The sequence below is a fragment of the Phocoena sinus genome, chromosome 8 (genome assembly GCF_008692025.1).
Source record: "Phocoena sinus isolate mPhoSin1 chromosome 8, mPhoSin1.pri, whole genome shotgun sequence".
NCBI classification, from domain to species: domain Eukaryota; kingdom Metazoa; phylum Chordata; class Mammalia; order Artiodactyla; family Phocoenidae; genus Phocoena; species Phocoena sinus.
Window position 1 is genome coordinate 20,448,458 of NC_045770.1, and position 16,616 is coordinate 20,465,073.

A 16,616-nucleotide genomic window follows, 5' to 3' on the forward strand; every position below is an offset into this window, starting at 1 on the left:
TTCCTCCTGGCATTCTTGTCTTAAAGCCTCCTTTCTGCACTGCCTGGATGTAAACTGGAGGGAGAAGGAGCTGTCACCTTGTTCTCCTTGGTTGAACAATGAAGCGCTTGTGCTCTGATGTTATGTAATTGTTTCTCTCTGACTCTCTCACATTCCTGTTTCCATCCAGTTCCTTGCTCCTCTCCCCTGTTCACTCACATGTCTCCAGTCTTTTTTTTTTGTACCTAGAATAGTCTCACTATTCCCCGTTTGCCTCCACGAGCCTGCTGTTTCCAGGAAATTATATAATGTTCAGTTGAGATGGAAATCTTCTGGAGGATGAAGAGAGTTTAATTACTCATTGGGTAGAGAAGCCAAGTCATTTCTTTATTCAGAGTTGTTGTCTCAAACTGAGGTCAGTTCTGAAAGGAGTCAGGTCTTTTCTGTTTGGCTTGGGCTCTGTAGGCTGTCAGTGACCCAGACCTGAGGGATCACCCAGCCGGTACCAGTGGCCCTGCAGGGTAGCACTTTCCATGGCTCTCGAGGAAAAGGCGCCTTCAGTGAGGTCTTGGGGTGAACCAGCTCTTTCTGCACAGAGACCCACGTGCTTCCCCACTGCAGGGCTGGAACACCTGAGGCATCGCAGGTGGGCTTAGGGGGATGTGGCCTGGTTGGGACAGTTACAGTCCGCTGTCTGTGTCTCTAGTGGTGGCCCAAAGGCTGAGGAAGCTAGATTTTCCTGTGAAGGACAGTGAAGAGCCCAGCACCCCTGGGGCTGACAAGAACCACTTCCTGAGACCCAGAGACCCAGAGAGGACACTGGGAAGGTAAGTGCTGCAGACACTCCTGGCCTGAGTCCTTCCGTTGCCTGGGCCGAGGTGTGGGTAGAGGGCAGCCAGCGAGGCAGCGAAGCCAGATCTTTACCTCGCTCCCTGAGGGGACGGTCACGTTTTGAGGGCCACGGGAGTGTATTTTAAAGCCTGTTGCCCTGCTTCTTGTCCTTCCTTCTGGGAATGCTTTCTGAGGGGTGGGGTGGGCTTGCCAGCGCTCTGTCACTCGTGTGGCTCTGCCCCCATGCAGAGGACAGAGGTGGTTGGCTGAAGAGTTGCTGTTCCCACTCACCTCACAGAATAGACAGTTCTCATTTGCTACAGTTCCTCTCAGGTGGTCACTTCCATTCAAGGAAAAAACCACTTCTGTCAATTTTACTGGGTAAGAGTCCAAATGTTTTACAGGCCCCACTTGTCGCCCCTCTGGAGGAGGTATGCCAAAGTTCAAGTTCGGCAAAGTTGGTGCCGGCCACTGCCCTGGGGCTGTTTGTTAGGAGGGTGATTTATGACCTACAGATACGATCAGAAGAGCAGCACAGAGGGTCTGGCTGCCGTGTGCTGATGTCAGGCTGCATTTAGTTTATTTGGAAGATAATGGTATTTTCGCACCCACTCCAGTGGGTTTGCTTGGTGAAGCTTCTAACGATGGGAATAAAGACACAGACCTACTAGAGAATGGAGTTGAGGATATGGGGAGGGGGAAGGGTAAGCTGGGACAAAGTGAGAGAGGCATGGACGTATATACACTACCAAACGTAAAATAGATAGCCAGTGGGAAGCAGCCGCATAGCACAGGGTGATCAGCTCGGTGCTTTGTGACCACCTAGAGGGGTGGGATAGGGAGGGTGGGAGGGAGGGAGACGCAAGAGGGAAGAGATATGGGAACATATGTATATGTATAACTGATTCACTTTGTTATAAAGCAGAAACTAACACACCGTTGTAAAGCAATTATACTCCAATAAAGATGTTTAAAAAAAAAGTTTGTTTTATAAATCTTTATGGCTTTTCCTTCATTTTCTGTGAACTGGGGCCATGCGAACCTTGTGCTATTGTCCAGGCCCTGAACTGTAGTCTTTCATCTCGGAATGTTCTCCCCTCCCTGCCGCGCTGTGCACGTTCTCCCAGGAGCTGGCTGTTCCTGCAGTGGCTGCCCCGCGGGAGGAAGTGCCGAGGTGACAGCGCTGCTTACAGCCTCAGCAGCACTGGGCCCTTTCGTCCGTACCTCTGTTTCACTGAACTTGGCCTCAGAGAAGAGACCGTGGCCGAAGGAGTAGGCATAATAGTCACAACTTTTTAGACCTAAGCCACAGACTTCCTTGGGAAGAAAGGAGTTATGTTTTCCTGCACACTCAGGGTCAACCGGCCATGCCATTAAATGCACGGTTTGCCTTTGATCTGCAAGTGGAATAGTTGAGGCGACCCCTCTGTGGCAGACTTGCCAGGTCTGTAGGCAGCCCCTGATGGCCACAAACTGGGGAAACAGTATTAGCTGCTGTTCCTCAAGCCTCGAGCCTTGGTCACTGTGCAGGCATCTTGTCAGGCACCTGGCAAAACCTCACTGAATCCTCGCAGCAGTGTGGTAGGTGCTGGCAGCTCTGTTTCTCAGCTGGTCGAGAAACTCCCCCCAACCCTGTTGTGTCTACTTGGGCGTCTTTTCCGGCAACGGAGGCAAGAGGCACTGCTAGGCCTCTGAGGCTGCAGATCACTTAACCCAGAAAAATCCCCTGCCCCATGACTCAGGGAGCCTTCCCCGCGTTTGTTTCACTTAAGGAAAAGGACTCGAGGGTGAGATGAAAGGGAGTTGACTGTTGCCAGGCAGAGCCCTGCGTGTCAGGGGCCAGCAGCCAAGTGAGTGATCCAGGAAGTCATCCAACTGCAAACCAGAAATCGTTCTTAACCCCTCACTCACTCACTGTCCGTGGCCCATAGCAAATTCGCCCATCTGCCCCGACGGGGTCAGAGGGTCCCGAGAGCCTTGGGAACTGCCTCCAAAGTCCACTGGCCTCTGGGCCTCACGGGAGCCATTCAACATCCCAGGGCTCTGGCCTGCCCCTTGGTCCAAGAGGGAATGACCCCAAGGGGTGAGAGCCAGTTCCTTTGACGAAGGGTGTCTACTTGGTTCCTCCCAGACTGGCCCTTGGTGTCTGCGGAGCCGTCTGTGCTCTGGATGTCGCCTGTGGCCCCTGCCTCGTGCAGGGAGCAGTGCGGTGGCCTCGCGCTCCCTGCCCACCCTGGGTCAGCTCGGCAGCTCCTTCCTGGTGGCGGACGGTGGCCTTCCCTCCGAGCCAGGCGGGACTGCCCTCGTGGACGGTCCGAGGGCTGCTCTCTGACGACAGAGCTGCTGACGGGCCTCTGTCAGGCGAGGGTTAACAGAGGATTTGTTTATTGAATCACGAAGTAGCTGTCACATGATTTTAATCAAAACACCATTTCCCTGACAACAGTGATGTCAGTCTTGTTATTGCAGGAAGGAGCAGCTGCGAGGGACAGTCAGGCTCCACGCTGAGCCCGGGTTCGGAGACTCAGATCGAGGGAAGCATCGTAAATGACGCCTGCAGGCGCCGATGTGCCAATCTGCCCTCCTCTTCCTCTTCTCTCTGTCCTGACAGCCTGTCCCACACAGTCACTGGCCGGAGCCCGGCCCCCGCGCCCCCAGTCTCCACTGAGATTGCACCTTCTGCACTCCTTGCTCCTTTTACCCTTGTTTCTGCTTCTGGTTTTTCCAGTTTTCCTTATTTTCCCGGAACTCAGTCATTTGGGCCCTTAGGATCTCTGGCCTCTGACTCCTGGCACCTGGCTCTCCTCTGTGTTCTAAACCAGCACCTACTGGTGAACCAGAAGTCCTGCTAGCCCGAGGTGGGGGACTGTCCTGCAGCACGGGAGTCTCGGCTCCCTTCGGAGCCAGCTTCCGGCGGGCGGAGGGGCTGCTGTCCTGTCCTTTCTCTCCTGAGGGCAGGTTAGGGGAGACTAGGGCTGCCTGAGGGTCTCCAGGGCGGTTCGAAGGAGCTTGGCTATGGGTGCCTAAAGGCTAAGAGCTCCTTAAGGAAGGGCCAACCTCAGGGTTGCAGGATTAGTTCTCTTAAGCCCAGAATGACTACAGGAGGCCCGTGTCCAATCCAGCTGAGGACTGATCACAGAGATCAGTGTCGGGGAGGTCGGCAGCAGACCGCTCCAGGGCCAGTGTCCTCAGGCTCTGCCTTCTCTTGGCACCGTCTCCTCTCTGGGGGCTGGGGACCAAGCAGCTGTCTCTGCAGAGAAAGATACCCAGGCTCTCCAGCCCTTCTCTCTCCAGGAGCTTGGCCTTAAAAGTTGGGAGATGGATGAAAAAGGCCTCCTAGGTGGGACAAGGATTCTCATGGATGTTCCTTCATCTGTGGTACCCACGGCTGGTGCTGCCCAGAACTCATCACTGAAAACGAAGAGTTTTCAGTGGGCAAAGTTCTTGGTTCTTAACCTGGAGCAGGTGCTCGGAATAGGGCATCCACCCTTAAGTCTGTGATGGGATTTTGTAGGCTTCAAGCAACCATTTTCTGTGTCCAGTGTTGGGTTGCTTGAGTTAAATGAAAACAAGACAGGGAGAGGTGCGATACTGTGACAAGTCATTAAAGAGAGCTGGGGGTCTTCTGAGTGCTTTCTTGTTGGAGGCCGTGCTAGGCCAGACTGCGTCCGAACCTTGCAGTAGAGCTGTGGTTAACTCAGCTAGTCTATGTTCCCAAGTTACGGCTGGGATGACGGGCTTTTGCAGATTTGCCCAGGTTAGCAGCAGGGCTGGGAGTGGTGCCAGGGGCCGAGGACTCAGCCAGAGGTTCTCTGCTGCCTCCCGGGCTGTCCCTGGCAGAGAATGGGTAGCATCCACCCTACCTGGAGGGCCTTTCTGGCCAGAGTGGTGCTCCAGGGGGTCGGCCGGGGAAGCTAGGCTCTGTTCTCCCAAACTTGCTCCTGGCCAGGCCCTCGTTGCTCAGCCCTTTCGTCCCTGGGGCCCGCTCCAACTGCCTGGCTGCCCTTTGACCCTCTCTTGGCTGGCACAGGAACCCTGCTAAACATTTGGGCTTCTCTAGTGACCAGAGGGCAGTTCTAGTGGGCCCCAGACTGGAGTCGTTTCGGCTGTGAACTCGGGATCCCGCAGCGTGGCGCGCTCCTAGGAAAGGCCTTGGGGGCTTTCCCTCAGTTCAGTTGTGTTCCACCCCCCAACTCTGTGGGTGGCCCTGGCGTGGTGGTGATGCAGTCACTCCTGAGGTTCAGGGTTCCCAGTCAGGCCCCCTTTTGGTATCTCAGGTCCCATTCAGGGAGTGGAGAGAGAGATGGAGTCAGAAGCTCTCAAAGCCTGCCTGACAGAGCGACGGCTTCTCCCTCCGAGAGGCCAGATCCCCGATACCTCTTTCTTCTGGGCCCAGATTTTCTGAGCTCTCTGCCCAGCCAGCTCTTGGGGGCTCAGCTGCAGGGGGAGTCCACTTCCCGTGGGCAGTGTCCTTTCTCATCCGGGTTCCTCACCTGGTGGCTCAGCCCTGCACCTGCTTCACCTCGGCTTCAGACCAGCTCTGAGTCAATGCGCTTGGGAAAGTCCCTTAGAAATTTATACAAAGGCAGCTATCAGTGCTGCCTATCAATCAGTGTATTTGCAACTATGGGTCCAGAGGAATTCAGCTGCACCAGCAAATTGGGACATCTATAGCAGGAGGGCTCCTTAGTCAAACGGCTGGAGGCACAGAGCAAGCTCCGCACTCTGCCTGATCTGGCTTTTGGATTTGGCCTCAGTGATTTGCCAGTGATGGCTAGTGTCTGAGGTGAGGGTCCAACCGCTTCACTTCAGTCAAGACCCACATCTGTCTCCCAAGGGGACACTGTAAAGTATGGGCCACGGGCAATATTCCATCCCTCCAGAGCTCCTCCGCCTTGTCATTTCTTTTCTTTTTTAAAATTAAAAAAATTTTTATTGGAGTATAGTTGATTTACAATGTTGTGCTAGTTTCAGGTGTACATGCCTTATCATGTATTTGAAGTGACATCACTGGGACCAAAATGAGGGCAGAGTGGCCGTACCCTGTGCAGGTGACATTTATTTTGTAGCTATGTGGCACCCAGGATTTAGTGCACAAAGCCCAGAACTTCCTCCCATGGTGCCCTGGGGCTGCAGGCAGAGCAGGGGGCTCTCTTCCTACCTGGATCCACCCAGGGAGGGATGGGAACGCTCAGCAGGGAGGGCCCTACCAGAACGGTAACTCAGAAGAGCACGAGGGGTTGCAGGCCGAGTTGCTAATCTTGAGTCAGGGGTTAGAAACCCCTCTAACCCCGTGAATGGGCCTTAGGGGGTCCAGGAACCAACTCCTCCCCTGAAATTATCTGTCTAAAGTTGTACGTCTGTGTACGTATGTTTCCTAGGAAGAGGATCCAAAGCTTTCATCAGCATGTCGAAGGGATCTGTGAAACCTCAACTTAAGAACTAGTGGGGTGGAAAGGAGCAGACGGCCAACAACAGAACCTTGGGTGGGGCCCTGACTGGCGGCGATGGAGCTGGGCTCTGGTGACTGCAGACACGGCATCACCTTGGAGGTGTGGGCACAGCTGACAAGCTCTAGACCCCAGCCCAGCTGGGCAGAGGCCCTGGATCTGGAGCTCGGGTCGCCCTGGTTCCTTACACTGAGCCTTTGGCTCATGAAGGCCACAGACCGAAAGATGTTCTGCACAACGTGAAGGTCAAGGGCTTGACCGGCTGCTAAAGTTCTGGCCGGTCTCTGCAGGCAGGTCTGTTATTTTTGCCTGTACCCTGGACACGGGGGTTGTTTTTGGCAACACAAAATCAAAATGATGGAGAAACTTGGTGGGAAAGGGGAAAGTTTGTAAAACATCCTTACTGAAAGTGTTTTCCTTTAAAGAAAGGAAAAAGCAATTGAAACGCAGTGTTACTGAAGTCTCGGTTGCAAACACAGACGACAGCCATTCGGGGCAGGACTGAGCGCCTGAGGCAAGCGGAGCCAGCCGAGGCAGCAGGGCAAGTCAGCGGGGAGGGCTCCGCTCTCTTCCTGCCCTTGGCCGTCTCCCCCGGGTCTTCCACGCCCACCAGGGCCAGTGGATGGTCCCTCAGTTTGGACGCTGTCTCAGTTCTATAGCACAGGCTCAACTGGAATGGTCTGAGTGAAACCAAAGCCTAAACTTGCTGCCAGAAAGTAGGATTTTTTTTTTCGGCCGCACCACTCGGCCTGCGGGATCTTAGTTCCCCGACCAAGGATGGAACCTGTGGTCCCCTGCAGTGGAGGCGTGGAGTCTTAAGCACTGGACCGCCAGGGAAGTCCCCAGAAAGTAGGACTTAATGGTGCCCTTTCACTCAGGGTCTGGCACTAAAACAAGTCTCGAATGTATGAGTGCCCCAAATGCCTCAGCAGACGGATTCTCCAGCACCCGAGGGCACTGAGCTGGCTCCTGTCTCTGGGAGGGGGACCGCAGTGTGGGCATGTGTGCGCGCGTGTGTGTGCACGCACAGCGTTGAATGCTTTTGCACGGAAGATGTGCCATCGTAAGTGCCAGTGTCCGGCTGGGCCCCCATTCCCTCCCTTTGCCCTGCAGCTTGTCATAGTGAGCCCGAGGCGCCTGCCCCCGCTCCTGCTGCTTCAGAGGTCCTTGCCCGGCTCCGTCTCTGAAAGTCCAGGAGCCCCAGGCAGCCCGGGCCTTGTCCGTGTGCAGAGTGCGGTTAGCCGTGCTTCCATCAGCGTTCTCAGCAGCTACCGTGTACTCCGGCGATTTCAGAGCAAGGTATTATTTACCCTGCTGACGTCAATGAGAACATATTATCCACTGTCCTTTTCTGCAGCCTGAAATGAGCACCAGAGCTCAGGGAACACAGCCACCTTCCATACTTTTCAAAATTCCACCCCAGGCCTGATGAGGGAAAGGCCCTATCTCATCCACCTGACATTCATATCACCCAGGCTCTTAGAAAACAAGTTGTTTTTATTTTAATTCAAGAGGGTTGGAAACGTAAAAACAGTACATTTTCCTTGCAGAAAAGTACCCCATTTAAATTACGTTTGATACAAAGATCATTTATTAAACTGCATTTTAAAGCAATTTTCTAACATTGAGTGACAGGTTACATTTTGATTTTTTTCACATTGGAGCTATTATGATTTGCACTCAAAATACCAAAGCTATTGAACTCACCATTTTCTTAGTAATTAAAAAAAAAGAAAAGCACACAGAAAAAATAACTACAATTAGATTAATTTAATCAAAAGTAACTCTTTCACAAACCAAACATCCAGCAAAGACGACCCTCCTCCCTTCAGAAATAAGCAAATAATCTTGCCCTTTCTACAAAGTGCAAATATCTCTGTATCAATTTTACTTCCTAAATTGCAATCCCCAAAGAGAAGCAAACCTCCTTTTCTCTCTGGTTCTTTTTCCTTCAAAGATTTTGGTGGAGGCAGATTTCTTTCGCCATCAGTAGTGGGACAGCATCACCACGTGTATTTCCTTGATTGAGCAAATCTTGCACAGATAGGCATCACACAGCCAGTGGCAAGTCCCTGTTATCTGTATTTGCTAATATAACATTATTCCAATCTGGGGTCATATTTTTCCAGGATGTTATTTTGTACTTCTATTTTTAAAGCTCCTCCCTAACCCACCCACTTTGCCTCTGAAGACAAAAGTATTCAAAGTATGTTATTTTTTTAACCCTAAAAGTACTTGATCAGCACTTCTACTTGATGGGCCTTAACTGTAAAGATACTTTATCCCCCTCCTCAGGACTGGGCTGAGTTCCTGATTCTTTTCTGAGCGGCACCCTTTCCTGGGGTTGAGTCTGTTGGTCTGCGATGGTGGGCCAAAGCAGTGCAATTTGGCCCCTTGGCAATCAAGAAAGGGTGTGTCCCGTCATATACTTTTTCAGGAGGTTACTATATTGTGTGAGGTGGAGAAATGAGACATCTGTGATGTGAACCTCAACTTCTGTAGTTAATGGGACGCTGGAAAGATGGCGATCTGCGGGGTCTGTGTCTCCCTTGGCCTTGTTCATGCGGGGCCACCTGGACAACTACAGTTGTTACCTGGAGGGCAACACCTCCCCCAAAGCCAGGCGGCTGTCAAGTGGGAGTAAGGTTTCGGGGACAATGTCACAATCACCCGGTGCTTAACCAAGGTGGGGGCTTTGTTTATGCAGCTGTTTGCTCACGAGAAGAGTCAGCTGCTACCCAGGAGGGAAGAGCGTGGATTGAGAAGCCAGAGCACCCAAAAGCCCATCCCGCCTCCTCCGCTCACGAGCTCTGTGGCTTGGACGAGCCACATAGCCTTCCCAAAGCTCTGGTTTCCCCAGCCGTAAAACGTGAGGCCTATTTGCTCACCTACCTTCATAGTACTGTTGTGAGCATTAGAAAAGATTACTCGTGAAAGTGCCTGGTAAAGTAATGTACAGACAGAAGCTACTGCTCCTTTTGGACAGACAAGCTGAGCGCTTGGGCAGGAACCATCAAACCTATCATTGGCTGTGGGCTGTGCTGCTGCCTATTTCTCAATCTCTACAACAGTAGGTGCCCCATTCTGCCAAATGTGTTGAAATCTGCCCAGAGGTGGACAAGATGGTGGTATAGCTAGGGCGGCTGCGAGTCTTCTGTAATCAGCCAGGCTACCTTCACGGGGGAAAATGGTGAAACAAAGATGTGAGGGGCACTGTGAGACCAGGGACTCGGGGTCCAAGAGGGGCTGTGGAAGGCCAGCCTGAGGTCATCTCGTGCCTTCCAGGGGCTGCAGGCTGACAGACACAAAGAGCTCTGTAATTAGTCTCTTCCCTGGGACCACACGCCAGGGAGGACCAAACCAGCGAACCTGTCAGAAGGGACACATAAATTTGTTATCATTTGTTTTGTCCATCTTAGAAAGAGAGGCAGATGATCCTGCTCTTGTCTTCCACACATCACTCTGAAGATAAGTTCTGGAAAAATTTCCAGAAGCAACAAAACGATCAAAGATCCCTGCCTATACAATGACTCCAACTTACTACCTGTTCTCCAGTTTTTACCTTTGATGTCTGGGCACAAAGAGACTGAGCAGCTCGGTGGCTTCCGAGAAGACAGTTGAGGCAGTCCAGTTTAGGGGTACACATGCAGCCAAGGTGAGCCCCGGCACAGGGGTTCTGCAACTGTTCACTGGGACCAGTGTCGTCCAATGACCCTACGAATTGTCTCAAAGGAGGATGAACGTGAAAAATTATCTAGAGTGAGATTTTCCTTAAGCCAACAGGGAGCTTAAGTGTAACTGCTGATACAGGCTTTTAAATGTAATCCAGGGCTAGAAATCCTGACCCCAACACAGAAGCCAGTATTTACCTGGGGCCTGACCACAGCTGGGAGGACCCTGCAAAGGAAACCATTCATTTCCTCAGGGTGTGTGGACCGCCCGCAACTGAGCTGTTCTGACCACCGTGCACCTGGACCCCCGACCAGCCAGAGGGGAGGCTGCCGCTTCTCACCTTTCTTTAGTTTCTGGTTGGCCAGCCAGTCACTCTTGGGCTGTGAACACACCCTTCTTTGCAACTCTAACAATTAGGTAGAACTCATTTCTCTGAGAAGCCCCCTTTCGGGCAGAGAGGAAGAGGCCAGTGCCACCGCGAGTCCCTTCTGCAGAGGCCTGTCGTCGGCTGGGGGCGACACTCACACCAGGCGGTCCCCTCCCTCCCCATAAGGGCACAGGCGCCCCACTACTCTGAGGTGAGGGTTGCCTTTGGTCCCGATCACAGGCTCCTGCAGTCCTGCCTGACTGACTCGGGACACCGCTTCAACGCTCTGAGGAAAAAGCGACTCTGACTTTCTCTTTCCTCGGAGGCAAAGTTGGATGCAGAAAGGCAGGAGTCCTAGAGTGCCATCTCCCAGTCCTCCTTGGTGGGCCCCAGATGCTTCCCCTTACGTGCAGATTGGAGGGTCCTCCTCTGTGTTCCCAGGGCAGCAAGAGGGCGGGGCAGGCCTGGGCGGGGCAGAGGCGGCAGGGGACAGTCAGCGCAGCTCACCAGTTTCAAGTGGAACATCCACCCTCTCTGCTGAGCTGACGTGCTGTTTGCCTTACAGGGACCAGCATATCAGCGGCATGTAAATACTAGAGACACACTCGCCCAACTGGAAATTGCAGAGCTAGTGCATTTTCCCCAAAGCAGAGACTAATACCCCTGGATTTAAAAAAAAAAAAAAAAAAAGCATAAACAAAAAATAGAGTACCACACATATTGCACTTTTTGCTGAATGAAATTTTTACCTCACGTTCATCTCACCAAAGTCTCTTCAGAGGAGCCTGGTTTACAAGATAATAAAGCTAATGGTTATTATACAGTAGTGTACACACTGCTGATGTGAAACAGACTGGAAAGAAAGTCATTATTTCAAAGTACCTCTAGTACTAAGCCTTCGTAGTGTTACTTTAGTATCTGTGAAGAGAAAACTGCTTGGAGGCGACAAAGGTCGCTCACTAGTCGGGGGACAGAGCAACGGCGATGGTCAGACGGGGCTGGGAAAACACCTGACTGACGGACGGCACCAGTCTCCTCTCGCCAGCTTACGTTTCAGCAAATACAGATTGTTATGGAATTTATTGATTTCTGCTTGAAATAAATGAGAAAAGCAAACAGGAGCTTACAACATAGTCCAGCAGGATGGGTCATGCTATTCACCCCGCTGTCATCGGTCTGAACAGACCCGCCACGGCTGGGTGCTTCCCAGTGTCTACCTCTGGGGCCTCGACCCTCCTGGGGCCTCTCCCGCCTCATCTGTCAGCCCAGTCGTCCTCCCGTAGCTCCCGGCTTTCCTGGGCTCAGTGGCTCATGGCCCTGTCGGGGGCAGGCATCTATGCCGATCTGTGACTCTGCCATTCCGGGGACTCTGAAATGAGTGGCCCCCGTTTTCAATCTGGAAGGCATTTTAATTTCATAAATATTATAGCGCTTCTGTAGAACATTTTGGGAAAACATCCTTCTGTCTAAACAAATCAAGCCCTGTTTTATAACTGCCTTATTTTGCAAAGACTTAAAACAGGTTAGAGATCTTAATGAAAGGATCTCTTAAATGAAATGATGGTGTCTGTTTCACGAAATCATCAATCTTAAGCATGAGGAGGAATAAACAATCCGTAGAAGGAACCTAATTCCTTCTTCCTGGGTTTTCACTGCGTGTTGTCAAATCACAAAAATGCGTCCTCCACACCACCCTCCCTTGCTCACACCCAGAGGCCAACCCCAAGCAGAGGGCCTCTGTGGAGCGTCCTGGCACCAAGAGGAGCCAGGACAGAACTCCTAGACCTTCCATGTTTCTCCCCACCTGCGTGGACACGTACTACAAAGAGGAAAGGCAACTTAAAGGTGTTTTCTAGATGCAGCATCAGTGTAGTATCTCTCTTCTTTGTGCTTTAAGGAAGATGCTTTGTGCTTAACGCATTCATCTGCTGATAGGACAAGCCATTCTAAAGGACAGAAACGATAGTCTTTGTAAATAACACTGAATTTGTAACACTTGCATGTTACTGTCCAAATGACAGATTACTCCTTACTTCTAAGTATACAGTCAACTAGCCGTAGCATCTTTTTTACTTATTCTGATGATTGGATCGTAAGGGTTAATAATATACACTGTGTTTGGCAGATAATCTGCTTAAATGGTTAACACCTCTGTGGTCTTTTGAATATTGCTGTAATACTTGAACATTTCATTGCAAGTCAAAACTCTAAGGAAATTAAGGATGTGATTCCCACATGGTGGAAAACAAACTCTGAAGTGACTTTGGATTTAGCATCGACATAAATGGAAAACTGTTGGTTTCTACAGAAAAGAAATCATTAAAGCATGATCTGGGGGGAAAAAGGCACAGCACTACCACTTCACATGGGAGATAAAAGTTCATTTTTCTCATCCTTAAAATTTCTAAGCCCTATATGAAACTGTCCAAATATACAAAGCTCAATAAACGACTAGCAACATCTAGTGTAAAGTCAAAGTAGTTATTACATTTTAAAAGAGACGTTAATTCCTCTAAAGACCAACTGCCCCAAACCAGAAGTCTCCACAGAAGACTGTGCAGGAAGCGCCCGTCTTCCCCGGCCCAGGGCTGCTGTTCTTGACATGTTTCTGGAGTTTCCTGCCCCTGGTCTCCACTGTGGTGCATCTCTTGGTTCCACAGGCGACATCTCTGGAGCTCTGAGGACACTGTGACCCAAGGCACCTTCTGAAGAGGTGTGTCACCTATTCTCAGATGGAGGTGACTGCCAGTTTCAGGGGTCAGTACCCGCTGTTACTCAGTGGGCCCTGAAACAAAGCTCACGCTCTTACCGCTTGGCAGTGATCTCGGGGACAACTTGCATCAGCAGCTTAGAACTTATGATTCACTGACAAAGTACAACTTTCTTCTATTTCCTGTGCATCGAATTTCATTACGTATCTTGATTTGCCTTTAAGGAACATGCTGTTGCTTGGTTTCAGTGAGAAATGTATTGCCTTTTTTTGTTTTTGCCTATACGTAACGGCACACATCTTTTCCTGCTTTCACCAAGGTTTCCCTCGATAATGAACTGATGTAGTTCTGTGTAAAACCTAGGTCTGGATGTCTTCCTCTTATAAAACTTTTGTTGGTGGCTCTGATGAGAGCTTGCTCCACTTGACCTAAGGGCATGAGCTGCAGCCTACAACTATGTTCCAGCACTTGCCACAGAAACCCGTGGTGGGACGGAGCCATGAGGAAGCAACATCCACCCGGCCAGGCCCTCTGATTCCAGTTGGGTGACTTGACTTTTTCCCCATCAGGGAGAGGGGGGGAAAATAAGTTTTAAATTGAAAAGGCTGGAATAAAAATAGAAATACACACTCTCTTCACCTGACCCGCCTCACTTCCCGCACTGAGGTTAATTTACCAGGACGTAGCCACTGTGCTGTGGGTCCACGGCTTCCAGCATTTCACAATCAAAGAGTCCAGGGAACTCCGAGAGCGCTAGAGGGTCATAGCTGGAGGGGGCCTCCTGCAGTCCTGAGCTCCTGGGACAGCCAGGCGCCGCCAGGCCGCTCTGCTGGGCTCCATCCAGGGAGTACTGACAGGGACCGGGGCGGTCTGGCTCGGGGGAGGCCGCGCCTGGCAGCTCGCAAGTCTGATAGGAGAACTGTAAGGGTGCCCGGGCGGCCCCTGAGTGCTGCGGTGGCGGTGGCGGGGGAGCAGCCCGGGGACCTGGCGAGGCGGACAGCGGCTGCAGCCCCATCTCCCGGTACTGGCTGAGGAAAGGGCTGTACTGCATTTGCTCCGAGGCAGGCTCCAGGACGGGGCTCAGGGGCTGGGTCAGGCTGAAGGGCGGCGGCTGCTGGGATGGCGGCGGTGTCTCCTGGTGGGGAAGGGGCTGTGGGTACGAGCTCTCTGCTATCTGCATCTGATTAAAATATGCCTGCAGCTGAGACTGTTTCTGGAGGAAGAGCCGCTTCTGTTGGAGTCTAAGTTGGCAATACCAAAAGAAAGAATTTTAAATCTTCTTCAGTGACGGCAATTTTAATGTAAATCCAGTATCAGTCATTAGTGTCCGTCCTCCCACTTCTCTCTTTCCCACGGCAGGAGAAAAAAAAAAAAAAAGTGGGGGTAGGAACCAGTCATGTTTGGTTTCTTAAACCCAATCTTATTTTTTGTCCCCCAATTCTGGCTGATCCCTCAGTGCTCAAGTGAACATGAATTCCTTTTCTCTAAGACTCTTTTTTCCTCTCTATGAAACAAGAGGCTGATTTCCCATCTGGAGTGTTTTGAAGCGGGGTTGACACCTTGGTCTCTGTGGGTGTCTGTAGGTTGATGGATTAGGGTAGTTCTACCTTGGCCAAGGTGTTTCTACTAGTGAGGCCTGGGGGCATGGGATTACTACAAGGGAGGATGGAGGCCTTCTCTCCAGTATAACCCACTTAAACTGCAGTAGCTCACTGGATCCTGAAAGCTTAGGTCTATTCATAGCCCAAAGGGGAAACACTAGGAGAAAAAGAAAACAAAGCACGCTTAAGGCTGCTACTCCCTGACAGGCTTATAGTCCACGGACAGTGGAATATCCATGTTAGCGTACTGAAACCTGTTTTCCTGGTAGAGGCAAATACTAGGGGAAAGGACAACATACCCAGCTTGTCTGCCACAAAGAAAGTGATTTCTTTGGCCAACCACCATCTCTCACCTGTGTTCTTGCAGCTGCTGTTCAAGGCTCCGTGGTGGTTCTTTACAATAAAGCTGACAGGTGTTCTGGGCTTTTGACAGAAGGCTGGGCTTCTGGAAGAGCAGAAAAATACAAGCGTGACATGTTGTCATCTAGGACGCAGTCATTAGACTGTACTTCTGCCTGGAGGACGAAGCCAAGTGAGTCCTCCAGAATCTGTGCAGGACGCAGGGACTGACACTTGCTCGTTGAGACCCTGGGAGAACCTGTGGCCCAGCAGCATTGGGTCAGCAGGCCTGGGCTGTCTCAGCTCTAACCTGCTTCACTTTTCTGTCTCTAAAAGTCCTCTAGGACCGGGAGGTTCATGGAGACTAAAAACAATGAGAAAAGTGGAGTTAGATCTATAGCAAAGGCCACGGCACCTGCTGAATGAACAAATGATTCATTCTTTATGGGATCTATGTTGTATCATTTTTAAAGATTTTTGGGCACCAATAGAGAGCTGATAGTACATTTTTTGCTGACTTGAGATTTCCATTTTATTTATTATTCACTAAGAGGCATAATATAGAAGTAAAGAAGCCAGGGTTCCCTTTCCTGCTGCTCAGTGGCAGAACCCTTTCCTGGAGTCTGAGGACAGACCTTTTCTGCTGCCAAGACAGAGCATAAGGCTAAGTCTGAACATGTTTCTAGAAACTACAAGTGCAGAGTCAGACCCACCTGCCTATAAAGGAATTAAGCAGCTGCCCTAAAAAAATACCAAGCAAAACAGGTTCCTGCTTTGCAGAAAGGCAGATTCAGGATGAACAAAGTGAGCTGGGGCAACAAGGGGGAGGATCCCACCTGGAGTCTGTGCTGCAGGTACTGGGCTTCCAGGCTGTGCCGCTGGGAGAGCTGAGGGTGCGCGCTGCCGGGGAGCGCAGACACGCTCTTCTGCTGAGGAGGAGCTTCTCCCTGAGGAGCAAGGGGTGGAAACACTTTCAATTTCCCACGTGGGAGAAAGTTTCAAATCTCAGTTTAAGCACCTTGGCAAATGTCCAAGGGGAACTCCAACTCTGTTAAGACATGACCCTCAATGCTTTTACAGTAACTAGTAGGCTGAGGGTTAATCACTTTGCAGAAAGTGTATACATGCATTACCTGTAGTAAACGATTACCTAGTCAGTACTGGAGCAAAGGACCCTGATGTCAACAGAAGGTTATTACCTTCATGTGGGCATCAAATGCTATAATATCCCTGATGTACTGAAAATGGGCTCAAATAAAATGTATTAAATAAACAGCAATAGTTTTTGTATTTTTAGCATAAATAATTCACTTATAATATTTAGTGAAGTGATATCACATCAAAAATAGTGGCAACAAGCTTCTCATTTGTACTATTATTTGTAATTTCTGTGTGTGTGTGCACGAAGGGAGGGGAGTTCAAGGGAGACTCTTAAGGGGTGTAATTCATATAAAATCTGCCCTATGAACCGAGCATCGCTTGGCGGCGTCCAAGCCTCCATGTGGTACTGATCACCTGGGCCAGCGTGGAAGGGTCTAACCCAACCTGTCGGGCAGATGGCAGCAACAAGGAAGGCCTTCAGGCTGTGGTCTTTCCAAAAGAACCCTGTTTGCTCCAGGACTGGAGTAAATCCTCTAAATGAAATGACACACCGTCAGGACGAACT

At 50.8% G+C, this 16,616-nt stretch overlaps 2 protein-coding genes across 7 annotated transcripts in view; one reads left to right on the forward strand and one right to left on the reverse strand.

Moving 5' to 3' along the window:
* The window catches only part of PPP2R1B (protein phosphatase 2 scaffold subunit Abeta), a 36,161-nt gene extending 25,172 nt beyond the window's left edge, over positions 1-10,989 (forward strand). The window contains exons 15-18 of the mRNA XM_032638917.1: positions 686-806; positions 5,103-5,118; positions 9,844-9,915; positions 10,865-10,989. Of these exons, the coding sequence (XP_032494808.1) occupies positions 686-806; positions 5,103-5,118; positions 9,844-9,915; positions 10,865-10,957 (302 nt within the window). The 3' untranslated portion in view covers positions 10,958-10,989. The remainder of the gene's footprint in view (positions 1-685; positions 807-5,102; positions 5,119-9,843; positions 9,916-10,864) is intronic.
* The window catches only part of SIK2 (salt inducible kinase 2), a 131,399-nt gene continuing 122,520 nt past the window's right edge, over positions 7,738-16,616 (reverse strand). For 2 of the 6 annotated variants that reach the window (XM_032638909.1, XM_032638911.1), the window contains 3 exons: positions 15,787-15,897; positions 14,965-15,056; positions 12,497-14,251 (listed from right to left, as the gene is read on the reverse strand). In XM_032638909.1, coding sequence (XP_032494800.1) covers positions 13,678-14,251; positions 14,965-15,056; positions 15,787-15,897 — 777 coding nt within the window. In that variant the 3' untranslated portion in view covers positions 12,497-13,677. Of the gene's footprint in view, positions 12,246-12,496; positions 14,356-14,964; positions 15,057-15,786; positions 15,898-16,616 lie in introns of those variants that run through there. The other 4 variants (XR_004350957.1, XM_032638913.1, XM_032638908.1 and 1 more) reach the window with 4 other exon arrangements.